The sequence below is a fragment of the Hippopotamus amphibius genome, chromosome 5, assembly GCF_030028045.1.
Source record: "Hippopotamus amphibius kiboko isolate mHipAmp2 chromosome 5, mHipAmp2.hap2, whole genome shotgun sequence".
Classification (NCBI taxonomy): Eukaryota; Metazoa; Chordata; class Mammalia; order Artiodactyla; family Hippopotamidae; genus Hippopotamus; species Hippopotamus amphibius.
The window spans coordinates 298,988-312,192 of record NC_080190.1 but is presented as its reverse complement, the minus strand read 5'-3'; the positions used below and the strand labels follow the sequence as shown (position 1 = coordinate 312,192).

The following is a 13,205-nucleotide window of genomic DNA, read 5'->3' as shown; positions in this document are numbered from 1 at the left end:
CGCACGCAGGCCGGTGTGGCCAACAAAGACCCCAGGCTTTCCCACCGCCTCTGGGCACCTTCCAGCTACTGAGAAGCGGGACTTTCCCCAGAGGCCGCACCCAGCGTTGTTGTGGTCGTACCTGAAGAGGTCTAGGAACGTTACCACCAGCCAGCATTCTGGAAAAGGGCAGAGGAGGAAGGGCAGTGGGGGTGGGGTGGCTGCACCTGGCCAGCAGCGGCGGCCCTTCTGTGTCCGGTGGTGGCGCGCCAGTCCTGGAGTTTCTGCCAGGGCACCTCCCCTTCCTGTGGGTGCCCCTCTGGGTCCTGCTGCCACGTGTGGTTGCCCCACCCCCGGCACACTTACCAGTTCTCCTGCGATTGCCCACCCTGAGTGCCACCTGCCTCCTGCTGGAACCCTGACCCGGAGGGGTGGGGAGTATTCAGGGATTCATGGCTGTGCCAGGTGCCAGGTGCTCCTGGAGTCGGGCTGGTGTGTGGAGCAGCTTGACATGAGTGGTGCTCCCCTCACGCCCAGGTGTGCTGGCGGCTCACGCTGCAGAGGCCTGTGAGGGTCTGGACCAGCTGCAGTCCGCGTCGGGGTGGGCATCTGAGGCGGGATACAGCCCAGCCAGGTCCATCAGGGAGGGCTGAGTTGCCTGAGGAGCTGCCCTGGTGCACCCCCCTGTTCAAGACTTGAGGTCACGCTGCTTTTTTTTTTTGGGCACACGGGCTTAGTTGCTCCGTGGCATGTGGGATCTTCGTGGAGCTGGGATCGAACCTGTGACCTCTGCATTGGCAGGCGGATTCTTAACCACTGCGCCACCTAGGAAGCCCTGTTCATGCTGCTTCTGAGACCCTGGCCAGGGCTTGGCCACAACCTGCTGGTCTTTAGGAGCATCGAGCTTGATCTGGGAGGACGGAGGGCATCTGGGCACTGCACCAAGGATTCTGGCAGTGTGGACACGGGAGGCTCACGGAGCTGCGTCGTGCAGCTTAGCGCCTGGGTCTTTGGAGAGAATGCTTGGTCCACGCCCTGCGGATAATCTGGAGACCCTCCCTGTAACCAGAGCTGAGCGCCAGCTGTGGGGGTGGGGGTGGGGGGTGGAGGTGGCAGCCTCCTGGGAGACGCTGATCGCGGCACTGGTGTCCACCAACTGAGTCCAAAGGCCCTGTAGCTCTGGGGTGGGCGAGGCTCCGGCAGAGCACAGGAGAGCCTGACCTGGGAGCCCGGCCCGGAGCTGTCCTGCTGAGGGACGGGAGGTTGTCCAAGCCAGAGGATGTGCGAAAGGCCAGGGCCCCAGGCTCAGCTCACGGCCAGTGGACCAGGCTGGCGGCTTGAGGGAAAGGCACCTGAGAGGCGAAGGGATGACCTTCCGCACAGGCGTTGGGTGCCAGCAGTAAACCCACGTCAGGACCTGCCTTGTGTTCCTTCAGAGGCTGTTCTGGGCTTGTTCTGACAGCCTTCAGGGTGTGGAGAAAGCTCGGCTTTTCCTGTGCTGCTTCTGCTGGACAGGTGCCCTCACATCTGGCGGTACTTGCTGGGCGTGCTGGGCCCTGCCTCTGGGGACCTGCCTGTGGCCATGCGGCCGTGGGTCTGACTCGAGCCCCGGCTCCTTCGGTCCACGTTGCCCTCAGCTTCTGAGGGACCACCCGCCACAGCGTCCGTCCCCGCCTACAGGGGGTCTCCCATCCTGCAACGTGGACCTGGAGCTCAGAGCAAACGGAAAGCTCTTGAAGTTTAAACTGTTTTCCAAAATACGTCCAAGAAGACTTAAGTGACTTGTTTCAAGTCAGAGCAGAGTGGCTCTAAGGGAGCCCCTGGCAGTGGGTCTCGCAGAGTGTCTGCCCAGAGGGGGACACGGCCCCTGGGCCCGATGGCAAGGGCAAGGCTTGGGCAGTTCCTGTGGGTGAGGGCATCCTGGCAGCCATCGGAAAACCACAGGGCCATGCCTGGGCTCGGCAGTTCACAGACGTGCCCCGCCGCCTCTTCTGGACAGGTGGCCAGCTGAGTAGACTGTGAAGGAAACCTCTTTTCCCCCAAGTCCTCAAGTCCTTTGGTCCATTGGGGCTGCTTCTGTAGGCGAGGCCATCATGTACTCAGGGCTGTGGCAGAAGCAGCCCAGCCTGCGGGCTGACCTCTACCTGGTGGTCAGCACTGTCCACACCTCTCAAGTGTCCAGGGTGGGGTCAGGGGAGCTGGAGTGGCCTGAACAGCCTGCAGAGTGGTGGGCAGCTGGCCAGGATGGTGCAGGAACCACAGGACACCTGCCTTTCGGGCTGGGGAGGACCCTAACCTCCAGGTGGTAGGCAGGGCATCCTGGAGCTGATGGGCTATTGGTCCCCCGGTAGGGTGAGAGGTGGGGAGGCTCAGAGGGGCTTGGGCAGGAGGGGGAACAGGAGGTGCCTCCGGGCCTCCTGACTGGACTGGCGGGAGTGCCCAAGCAGCGTCCCTGGGCTTGGAGGCCGTGGGCCATGGAGGGGAGGGGCGCTCAGCGCTTGGCGGCCTCTGGGGTGGCCCGCGGGGCCTGCGGGGAGGGCGCTGGCTGGGGGCAGATCTGGACCCCGAGCCCGGTCTGGCCTAGGACCGCAGCAGCCCCAGGGCGCCCAGGGCGCCGCCCAGCAGCAGGTAGAGATGGGGGTCGCCCGCGGGCCCGGTGCCCGAAGTCCAGGCCCGGTAGCTGTAGACGCTTTGGTCCGTTCCGTTGCCGCCGTGTGCTCCGTCCTCGTCGTCCTCCAGGCCACGCTCCCCCGGCCCCCTGGCCCGCCTCCAGCTCGAGCCCGCCGCCAGGCCGGCCGCCGCCCCCGCCGCCGCCCCCGCGGCCACGCGCAGCGAGGAGCCGGCGTAGCGGGGCGCAGGCCTCACGCGCACCCTCGGGGCCCCGCGCGCGCCCCCGCGCAGCCCGCCCCGGGCGCTGCCGCGAGCCCCGCCGCGGCCGCCCTTGGCCAAGCCGCTGTCGCACAGGAAGGTGGCCGCTAGCAGCAGAGCCCAGCACGCGGCGGCCGTCCAGTTCATGTTCGTGGAGCCGAGCCTGCGGGAGGACGGAGGAAGGGACCTCAGCTTCCGTGAGGACCAGGGTGCCCAGGGTCTGGGGACGGGAGCGCAAGGCCTGGGGACAGAGGACTCAGCATTTGGTGGTACGGGGGGCCCAGCTCCTTGGAGCCCTGCCCGCCCAGAGCTGGAGTGGGCTGGGAGGGGGAGGCTATAATGCCTGAGGATTCGGGACTCAGGGCTGGGGAAGGGGTGGGGGTCTGGTTCAGTAACCGGGAAGGGGTGCACGGGGGCGAGCGGGTTCAGCACCTGGGGGTGATTCTGCGTCGAGGGATGGGGTGGGGGCAAAGAATGGGGGTGGTGAGCGCCCTGCCCTGGGGGAGGGGCGCCATATTGTGGGCTGCTCTGGAAGGACCAACTCGGGCCCCCAGGGCTTGGCAGGACCAGAGACCACCCTGGGAGGGGCTTTGTCTCAGGGACTAAGGGCCCCCAAGGAACCAGTTCGGCGTCTGTAGAAAGGACCAACCGTGAGACTCGGCAGGGCTCTCCCAGACCCCTTTCGGGGCTGCGCTGGGCCAGAGCCGGGGTTCGGCATCGCGAGCCGGTCACACTGCGCGGACCCCACCCACCCCTGCAGGCCGGAACCCAGCTTGGAGTCCCCTCCCGCCCGATGCGGCCTCGCGCTCCACCCCTCCCCCGCTGCCTGGGCGGGGGACCGGGATGGGACCAGCGGGCGGCGGCCCCACCCCCTCCCGGGCCCTGCCGGCCTCCCGCGGCGTCTCTCCCCCCAGCCCCGCGGTGCGCGCCCGGGTCCCGCCGCCCCGCCTTACCAGCCACGGGCCTCGGTCGGAACCGCGGCGGTCGCTCCGGGGCCCGCGGCCGAGCGGGAAGGAGGGAGGGGGCTGTGGCCGAGCCCGCGCGCGGCGCCGAGCCTCGGAGCCTGGATTCGCGGAGGCCTCCGCCCTAGGCTGGCGGGCGGGCGCACGCGGAGGCTCATCCCCCGGGAGACGGGAAGGGCGGAGATAAAGGCCGGCTCTCGCAGGCGCGGCCCCTCGCGCCGCCCAGCACACCCATCCCCGCTGTCCCCGCCCTCCTTCCCACGCCCCCTCCCCATCTAGTCTCCCCATACCACAGTCCGCCCCGGTGTCTTCAGCACCCGATGCGCAGCCCCTCACGCCGGCTCCAGCGCATCTGTCCTCCCCGCAACCTCCCCACACTCCATCACCGCCCCCCCGCCCCCCGCCTGCCCCAAAGCTCACCTCTCCCACCCCACCCGCTCCATTCCTGAGACACAGGGACCACAGAATGCCACATCGGACCCTGAGCTCCTGACACGGTGCCCAGAGAGGAGAGGACGGCCCTCCAGAGCCCCGTGGTGTCCGAGTCCCGGAGCAGCACGCGCCTAGCAGGTCCCCTTCCAGGTCTGGGAAGGGGAGAGGGGCCCCTCCTCCACCCTGCAGTGCCCACTGTTCGAGTTCCTCAGGGGGTCCTCCAGGGGGCCCCGTGACCTGTTACCCAACCGCTCAAGCCAGTGGCGTCCCCAGTCCCAGCCAGACTGGACTCTAGAACCATTTCTGAAGTGGTGCCGTCCTGCCTTCCAAGGGTGGTTTGTCCTCCGGAATCTCTTCCCCGCACCCGTGGACACCAGGCCTTCATGCCAGCCACTCCACCTGGGGCCCCCAGGCCCTCTCGATGGTCTCGGGGGTGAGCTCAGGGGCCTCCTGAACCGCAGGGGGTTGTTACGTGATGCAGTCTCTCCGCTTCCATCAGACCCTGGTGGTCCCTGAAGGCTCAGCACGGCTGCTCCACACTCCCTCCTGGGTGATCTCAGGCCCTGTTGGTTTCAGATGTCACCAGGGTCGGGGGACAGTGGCCAAGGAGAGGGCCACCTGCCTGGCCTCAGGGATGGGGCTGCTGTGGTGATGGATGGCGGGAGGGTCAGGGTGGAAATGGGGGTTTGTTTCTGACTGAGACCCTCCCTGGTTCCCACGCACAGAAGGGCCCCAGCGAGTCGCTCACCCCAAGGAAACACGGGCGCTCCTCTGATGAGATCAGGACGAGCCTGGGAGCCCCGGGGTGGTGTGGGGCCTGCGGAGGACGGCTGCCCCTTAGGCCTCTCAGCGTCTTTTCCCTCTTCCGGTCAAAGCATCCGTGTGTGTCCCCTGGGGAGCCAGTCTTCTCTTGTTTTCGGCCCACGGGGTCTGACTGTGACTGCCCCCCCCGGCCCTGTGAGGGGACGTGACGTGCCTTCCTGTCCACTTGGACCTGCTTCCCAGTGTAGGGCCTGCGCCGCGGTCTGAGCAGCGGGGAGAGGCAGCTCGCCTCCCTGGGAGGCTGAATCTGCAGCTGTCGCCCATGTGGAGCCGGTGCCTGGAGCCTGAGAGGAAGTGAGGCGGGCCCTGTGCCCCCTCGACCTCCCGGGTCAGGCAGCACCACAGCTGACACCGTGACCGTGGACCTTCTCTGGACCAGTGCTTTCCGGCGCCTGCACTTAGAGGGCCCCCGGCCCCATGCATCGTGCCTGCCCCTCCTTCTCAAGGGTCCTGCCAAACCCAGGGAGCTCCCAGGCAGCCTTCCCGCCGCTTCATTTTAAAGTGTGAATGGCAACCAGTGTTTATCAGACATTCGAGGACAGAAAGTCTGCAACACAATAAAGACCAAGGTAAAGAAATGGAAAAAATAAAGTAAAATAAAAGACTCAAGAAATTTGAGGAATTCGAAGAAAACCTAAAAAACAAACAAAAAATTCTCCAATTCATAGGCTCAGAAAGACTGGGGGAGATGCTATTTATATAAGAACAGGTTGCTGTGACAAAGGTGGAGGCTAAGAAAGAGCTTCTGGAAAACAACCAGGAGAACTGAGTAATAAAGTGAAGGCAATTTCTCTGGGTGAACAGCAAAAAGATGGCGAATCTGAGAGAGAGGGCACAGTTTTGGGCTTTGAGTCTGAGGGACAGTCGCTGAGTTCTCTCCTTGGAGAGAGGAGGGGAACCATGGGCGCTGGGGAGGAGGAGTCTTGGTGAGGCTCAACCAACCCTCTGATAAGACCCCAAGCCTTGCTGTTACCATACGTAAGGGAAGCACAGAAAAAAATCTAGACTGTTTTACATTTAAATACCAGCATGAAAAATGTAAATAAAGTGTTAGCCACTGAGCCACATCAAAAGCAGGCTACCACCTCTCAGGTCCAGGTGCTTTCAACATTCACGAGTACGTGGACATACTCTGCTCATCGCTGCACCAAGGGAGAAAAGCGCTCATGATTTTCTCAGAAAAAGAAGACAAAGCATTTTTCTTAATTTTTGTGTTTTCTGCAAGTGGAAATGTGCTACTGTCATGCCTTCAACATCAAAACTTATGCTCTTGGTCCTTTCTTCTTACCTTCGCGTTAAGGTCAACAGAGAGTCACTGGCTGCTCTGATGACCTTCGAGAGTCACTGGCTGCTCTGATGACCTTTGAGAGTCACTGGCTGCTCTGATGACCTTCGAGAGTCACTGGCTGCTCTGATGACCTTCGAGAGTCACTGGCTGCTCTGATGACCTTCGAGCCGACCCCAGGAGCGTCTGCAGCAGCATGAGCTTTGCGACCAAATCCAGCAACTTCCTCAGGAAACTGGGCAACCGCCACGGGCACAAGGCTGTGGGCTTCCGCTCTTCTTCGTTGGCTGAGCCCTGACGCTTCCTGATGGCGGAGTTCGGCTGCCTGGCTTCAGCCCTACGTTTCTAAACACGATTCCCTTTGCGGGAGAAGCGCGGCCTCCCGGCTGTGCCAGTGTGTGCCTTCTCCTTCGGTTTTCAGGCCACTTCTGGCCGCCACGGAGCTTCCAGGCAGGACGAGGACGCGCCGCGGGTCTGAGCAAAACACAGCCATTTCTTAATTTTTAAATGCTGTGTTTTAGTTTTGTTTTTAACTAAGATATATTTGACATGTAACATTTTGTAAATTTAAGGTGTCCAGCATGTTGCTTTGATACATTTACATATTGTGATATGACTGCCCTTGTCAAAGCATTTGATTTCCATCAACACTCATTTGTGGGGAAGAAAATGCCCAAAAAACTAGTCATAGAAATGGAGTTTTTGATTTGATTTAGGGCTATATTTAAAAAAAAAAAACTCAGCAGATATCATACTTAATGGAGAGCCTTTAAATATGTTCCCTTAAAAGATACGAGCAAGAAAAGCTCCCTACCCTCACCACTTCTGTTGATCAGAGTAAAGTCAGGCCTGAGACCAGGAGACAGCCGAGCACGGAGAAGCCACCGGCTCTGCAGGCCGACTGCTCACCACCCCCTGCCGCTGGGGAGCCTTCTGTACGACGAGACAGGGCCCACGAAGCCTGCAGCAGGTGTGCCCTGAGGTGCCCGGGGGCTCTGCTCCTCAAAAGAGGGGCTGGGCTGAGCCTGCACGGGCTCTCCCTCCCCTTCCTCCGGCCTGGATTGCGGACTCGGCGCTGGGCGTGGCCGTCTGAAGGCTGCAGGCTGGACGCCCAGGCTAGTGGGTGGCTGGAAGGCGGGGAGGGGCGTCCTGGGTCCTGGGCGCTCAGCGGGCTGCCCCACTGGCCCCACACTCCCACGGCCTGACCGCTTGGGCCTGTTGGTTCAAGCGATTGCTACCTGGAGAGCCTGTGACTGCAGCCACGTGTGTGTCTTAGGGTTCATAAAATAGAATGTCCCTACCAGAACAAGAAATAGCTAGAAAATATAAAATAGGGAACTCCCTGGCAGTCCAGCGGTCAGGACTCCACGCTTTCACTGCTGAGGGCCTGGGTTCCATCCCTGATTGGGGAACTAAGATCCTGCAAGCCACAGGGCGCAGCCAAAAAAAAGATTAACAGTGGTTCTCTAAAAAAAATAATAAGATAAAATATCATTCACAGTAACAACCAACTCCATAAATAACCTCCCACCATGCAAAGGATCTCTATGGCCAAAAACAACCCAACAACAACAACAAAAAACCAGTCATTGAGGAACACGAAAGAAGACCTGCATAAATGGGGGCAGGAACAAGGACGGCACCATCTGGTTCCGCGAGGGACCCTTCGCCACAGTTAACCCATAAACCCGTGAATTTCCAGTAAGGGTCTCAGCGCAGTTTTTAAAGGAACCTGTTATTGGCTGAATTGTATCCCCACCATTCAGATGTAGAAGTCCCATCCCCAGCACCTGAGAATGTGACTGTATTTGGAGATGGGCCTTTACAGAGGTGATTAAGGTAAAATGAGGTCATCGGGGTGGTCCTGACCCAATATGACTGGTGTCCTTATAAGAAGAGATCAGGTCACAGACGTGCACCCAGGGACGACCACGTGAGGGCTCAGGGGGGAGACGGCTGATTAGAAGCCAGGTTCAGTGGCCGCCGTGAAACCAAGCCCGGTGACACCTTATCTCAGACTTCCAGCCTCCCCAGTTGTGAGAAAATGAATTTCTGGTGTATAAGCCGTCCAGTCTGTGGTACTTTGTTATGGTAGCCCAAGCAAACTAATATAGAACCCAAGGGTTTCTAAATTCCATGTAGAAAAATAAAGGACAATACAGTTAATTTTGAAAATGCAGATCAAAGAAGAGGGATTCCCTGTGCCAGATGTTAAGATGTTGCAGAAGCTGTGGTGATAAAACAATCCAGTCTTGGTGGAACAGAGAGAGAGACCAGTGCGAGAGAAGAAGGGCATCACTGACAGACCAGGTAGGAGCTTGTCCATGTGCACAGGAATTGAACAAGGTTGAGAATTTGATAGAGAATGGGAAAACCATGAGAGGAGCCAGGTGGAAATACTACAACTAAAAAAATACATTAGAAAACAGATTAGATAGAAAAAATTAGCAACCTGGAAGATCGGACGACCAGAGGATAAAAAGGCAGAGCATGTAGAACAGCCTGCGGGGAGGCAGGGGGCAGCCTACCGGAGGTTTAACATACATGCATTTTTGAAAGGAAAAGGAGAGGAAGGAAGAAGGTGGCAGATGCAGTGTTTAAGGAGGTAATGGCTGCTAATTCTCAGAAACTGATGAGAGAAAGCAAGTCTTGAATTCTAGAAGCGTGACAAACTCCAAGCATGAGAACTACAAAAAAAAAAAAAAGTACACGCTGGACACCAAACACAAGAAGACCTGAAAGCTTCCAGGAGCGGGGCAAACCTAGTTCCCTGAAAACAAGACCCACAGATGACTTCTCAACAGAGACAGGGGGCGCCGGCAGAGCAGAAATGCAGCAGCAGGGTTCCAGGTCTGGCTCTGCCGCGCTGACGATGGGAGGGTGGTTAGAGGCTCAGAGCCAATAGATTCATAACTGGGGCAGATGAACATAAATACCATTCGGAGAGTGAAAAGGAAGCTGATGTAGCTATGTGAGTGACAGATCAAGAAGACGAAGCCTTAAAGATTAAGCAAAAAGCATTACTGGAGACAAAACGTAACACTTCTTCATGATAAAAGGGTACAGTCACTAAGATGATAAAACATTTCATGCACCTCAAAATATAGAAAGCAAAATAGTAGGAAAGAGATTTACAACGAAATCATTTTCATGGGTTTAAAACACACGCTAAGCAACGTGACACACCTGTCGACAGAGTATGTGTGTTCCCCCAAGGAGTCACTCCGACCACCAGGGCACTGGTGCTGTGATGAAGGGAATGGAGTGGAGTGTGGAAAACAGTGAGATCAAGACAAAGTCAGTAAGAAGGGCACTGCTGGACTAACCCAGTTTCTGCCCCAAGTGCCAGAGGAGAAAGAAGGCAGACAGGCTTCGCTGGTGGCACAGTGGTTAACAATCCGCCTGCCAATGCAGGGGACACAGGTTTGAGCCCTGGTCTGGGAAGATCCCACATGCCATGGAGCAACTAAGCCCATGTACCACAACTACTGAGCCTGTGCCCTAGAGCCCGTAAGCCACAACTACTGAAGCCCACGTGTCTAGAGCCCAAACTCCGCAACAAGTGAAGTCAGTGCAATGAGAAGCCCGCGCACTGCAATGACGAGTAGCCCCCCTTGCTGCAGCTAGAGAAAGCCTGCGTGCAGCAACGAAGACCCAACGCAGCCAATAAATAAGAAAGTAAGTAGATAAATAAATAAATTTATTAAAGAAAAAAGGCAGACCGACCAGGTAGAGAATCCCACCTATTCACTAGACCCATCAAGTTTTAAATAAAAGGACACTCTTGTTTCTGAGGAAAGGTGGCAGTTGTCACTGGTGCTGCCTGGACTTGCTGGGACCCTTAGTCCACTGTCTGGCCGGCTGAGGTTGGTTGCAGGGCTCACTGTGAGGAGCTGGGGCCTCAGGCAAAGGAGGCCACCCAGATGGGCTCTGGGATGGGGCACAAGGGGCCCAGGAGGGTCGGGCAGAGGGGTTGGCCACGACAGAGACTGACCAGGTCCCAGGTGGTCAGGGGAGTGACGCCGGTGGGTGGGGGGCTTCCTGCCAGCTGTCCTGGGCTGAGGAGCTGTCCCCTGCTCGGGTGCTGAAGCTCCCTGGGAGGGGCAGCTGGAGCCTTTGGCGTTTCGGCGACTCCCACTGTGCTCCGGTCTCAGGGTGAGTGGGGAAGAAAGGAGCTTGCTGGCTGCGCTGGTGGGAGAGAGCCGTGGCCTGCCTGGTGTGGGCTGGTGGCTGTGAGCAGATGATGGGGGACGGATTTGAAGATCCTGCTCCTGCGGCTGGTGCTAGATGGGGCCGGGGCCCGGCGGAATTTGGCCAGGGCCTCCCTGATGTCGTGGTTCCGCAGGCCGTAGATGACGGGGTTGAGCAGTGGGGTCAGAACGGAGTAGACCACGGACACCAGCTTGTTGAGGTTGAAGGAGCTGACGGCGTGAGGCCGGGCGTCCATGGAGATGGTGGTGGTGTAGAAGATGGCCACCACCACCAGGTGGGAAGCACAGGTGGAGAGGGCCTTCTGGTGGCCGGCCCCTCCTGGGATGCTCAGCACGGTGGCCACAATGTGGGCGTAGGAGACCACAGTCACCAGCAGGGAGGTTGGAGCACAGCCAGGGCTACCTCGGAGTCCAGCACTTTGGTGGCGGCGGTGGCGGAGCAGGGCAGCTGCAGCAGGGGTGAGCTGTTACAGAAGAAGTGATTGAGGACGTTGAGGCTGCAGAACCTGAGGTGGGAGAGGAGAGCCGTGGACACAAAGGAGGCCAGGAAGCCACCCAGCCAGGCGCTGAGGGCCAGGCACAGGCAGAGCCTTGAGTCCATGATGGCCGGGTAGTGCAGTGGGCGGCAGATAGCCAGGTAGCGGTCACAGGCCATGGTGGCCAGCAGGAAGCACTCAGAGGAGCCAGGGGAGAAGAAGAGGAATAGATGGGTGAGGCAGCCCAAGAAGGAGGTGGTCCTCTCCAAGGTCCGGAGGCCAGCCAGCAGCTCGGGGATGGTGACCGAGGTGTAGAGGGCCTCCAGCACCGACAGACTGGCCAGGAAGAAGTACAAGGGTGTGTGCAGTGGACGGCTGGCTCTGAGGTCACCACGATGACCAGGTTCTCCAGCACGGTCACCGCATAGGTGGTGAGGAATGATGTGAACAGCAGCCCCTGCAGGTGGCACAGCTCCGGGAAGCCCAGCAGGATGAACTCTGTCACCGAGGTCTCGGTGGAGTTGCTCACAGCCCTTCCGGGCAGGGAGGTCACTTCTGAGCAGCCTGGAACGGCAGAGAGATGCAGGTGTGATGTGTGCTGGGCGGGGGGCCGGGTCGTGAGAGCTGGGTGGGGGTGCTGTGACCCCTTCTCAAAGCTGCTGCAGCACCGACCCCCCCTCAGCCCAGCGCACGCCTCACCCCGAGCGAACACCTGGCAAGGGGGCCTCCGCACCTGCACAGCCATGTGTGCAGATACATCGCTCACCTCCACGCTCCTGTGGACACTCTCAGGTGCGTACTGTTCCCCGTCCAGTACACAGCCAGCTGTGGGAGACACACCCAGGTGCACGGACCCCACCTCCCCAGATGCATGTACACGCAGGTACACTCCTGCACACACATCCAGGTACATGCACACGCGCACATCCAGGCACACGCACAGGTGCACGTGTACACACAGCAGGAGAGAAGACCCATTCCGCCTGCCTGGTGTGCCCTCTTAGGCTGTGTTGTGTCTGGGCACGTCCCTGCCTCCTCCATGTGGGCCCCCAGGCCTGCGGCCCCATGCTGCTGTCCGGCCAGGACCCCTCGGCCTCAGGAAGGACACCACTTCCATCAGATTGCCAGTCGGATCTCCCGGGTGAGCAAAACCTGGGCCAGGAGTTCGCAGGGCTGGGGATGGGAGGCTTCATCCCCACCTTTGGTGTCCGCACGTGGGCCCGCCTTGAGCTGGCCTGAGGTCTTTATCCCGTGTTTTCTGAGCATCCAAGTGGCCTTTGGGAGACAGTGGAAGCGGTCCACTCAGAGGCTTTCAGGGGCCGCGCAGGTTGGGACTTTCGTGCCAGGACACCCAGGAGTTGTGTGTCCGAAGGATGGGCGGGCGGCAGGGAGGCGGCGGGCTGGGGCGGAGCCGGGCAGGGCTCCCCGCAGGCGGGCGCGGGGCTCCTGGGCCTCCGCTCCTCCCGGACCCCGACAGGCAGGACCCGGCGCGCTGGAGGCGGACGGAGGTTCCCGCGGGCACTTGTAATTCGTGGGAGACCGTCGGCTGGTTCCTCCTACACGTACCCTCCCCGCGCCGGGGCTGAGCCGCTGGGAGGGGCTCGGAGACCCCCGCCGAGGCGCCCGGTGCTCAGCCCCGCGGGGAGCGGCTGCGGGAGGGCTCGGGCGGGGCGCGGAGGGCCCCGAAGACTGTGCCCGAGTCCGTGGCGACGGGAGGCCCGTCAGCGATGCGGCGGAGGCGGCTGGGCCGGCGGAGGGTCTGCAGAACCTGGGTGGGTGACCGGCGTGGAGCCAGGGCATCAGGGCTGGGAGCTCCGAGCCCCGGCCCCACTGTCTGCGCTGCGCAGCTTGGCGGCAGGTGTTGGGGGCACCCGGCAGGTGCTGCCCTCCTCACCCTCCCGGGCCCTTTGCCTCAAGACCAAGGTCACCGCCAGCCAGCCTCCCAGCCCCTCCTCCCCCTGCAGAAGGCGCTCCTCCTGTCTCAGCGGGTCTACGGCCAGGGTCTGCGGGAAGTGCCGCAGCTCGCTGGGTGCTGCTGCCTCGCGGCCCAGGGGGCTTTTATGGGGCTCATGAGTGGCCTGGCCTCGCGCCCCGTCTTCTGGAGGATCTAACTGCAAATTCTCACGCCCGCGGGACTCTCAGAGCAACTTGCAGGGTCCGCGGAGGGAAT

At 60.4% G+C, this 13,205-nt stretch overlaps 1 protein-coding gene and 1 pseudogene across 1 annotated transcript; both read right to left on the bottom strand.

Moving 5' to 3' along the window:
* Positions 1 to 367: 367 nt before the first annotated feature.
* On the bottom strand, positions 368 to 3,863 carry SPRN (shadow of prion protein). The gene is made up of 2 exons (XM_057735779.1): positions 3,801 to 3,863; positions 368 to 3,010 (listed from the first exon to the last, which is right to left on the bottom strand). Exon 2 carries the CDS (start codon positions 2,992 to 2,994, stop codon positions 2,560 to 2,562), a length of 435 nt encoding a protein of 144 aa, XP_057591762.1. The 5' UTR covers positions 2,995 to 3,010; positions 3,801 to 3,863; the 3' UTR covers positions 368 to 2,559.
* A 2,599-nt stretch (positions 3,864 to 6,462) lies between these two features.
* On the bottom strand, positions 6,463 to 12,835 carry LOC130853342 (uncharacterized; annotated as a pseudogene).
* Positions 12,836 to 13,205: the final 370 nt, after the last annotated feature.

What these genes read in the sequence shown, in the direction of transcription:
- SPRN (XM_057735779.1), bottom strand. Translation starts at nt 2,994, where the DNA reads ATGAACTGGACGGCCGCCGCGTGCTGGGCTCTGCTGCTAGCGGCCACC.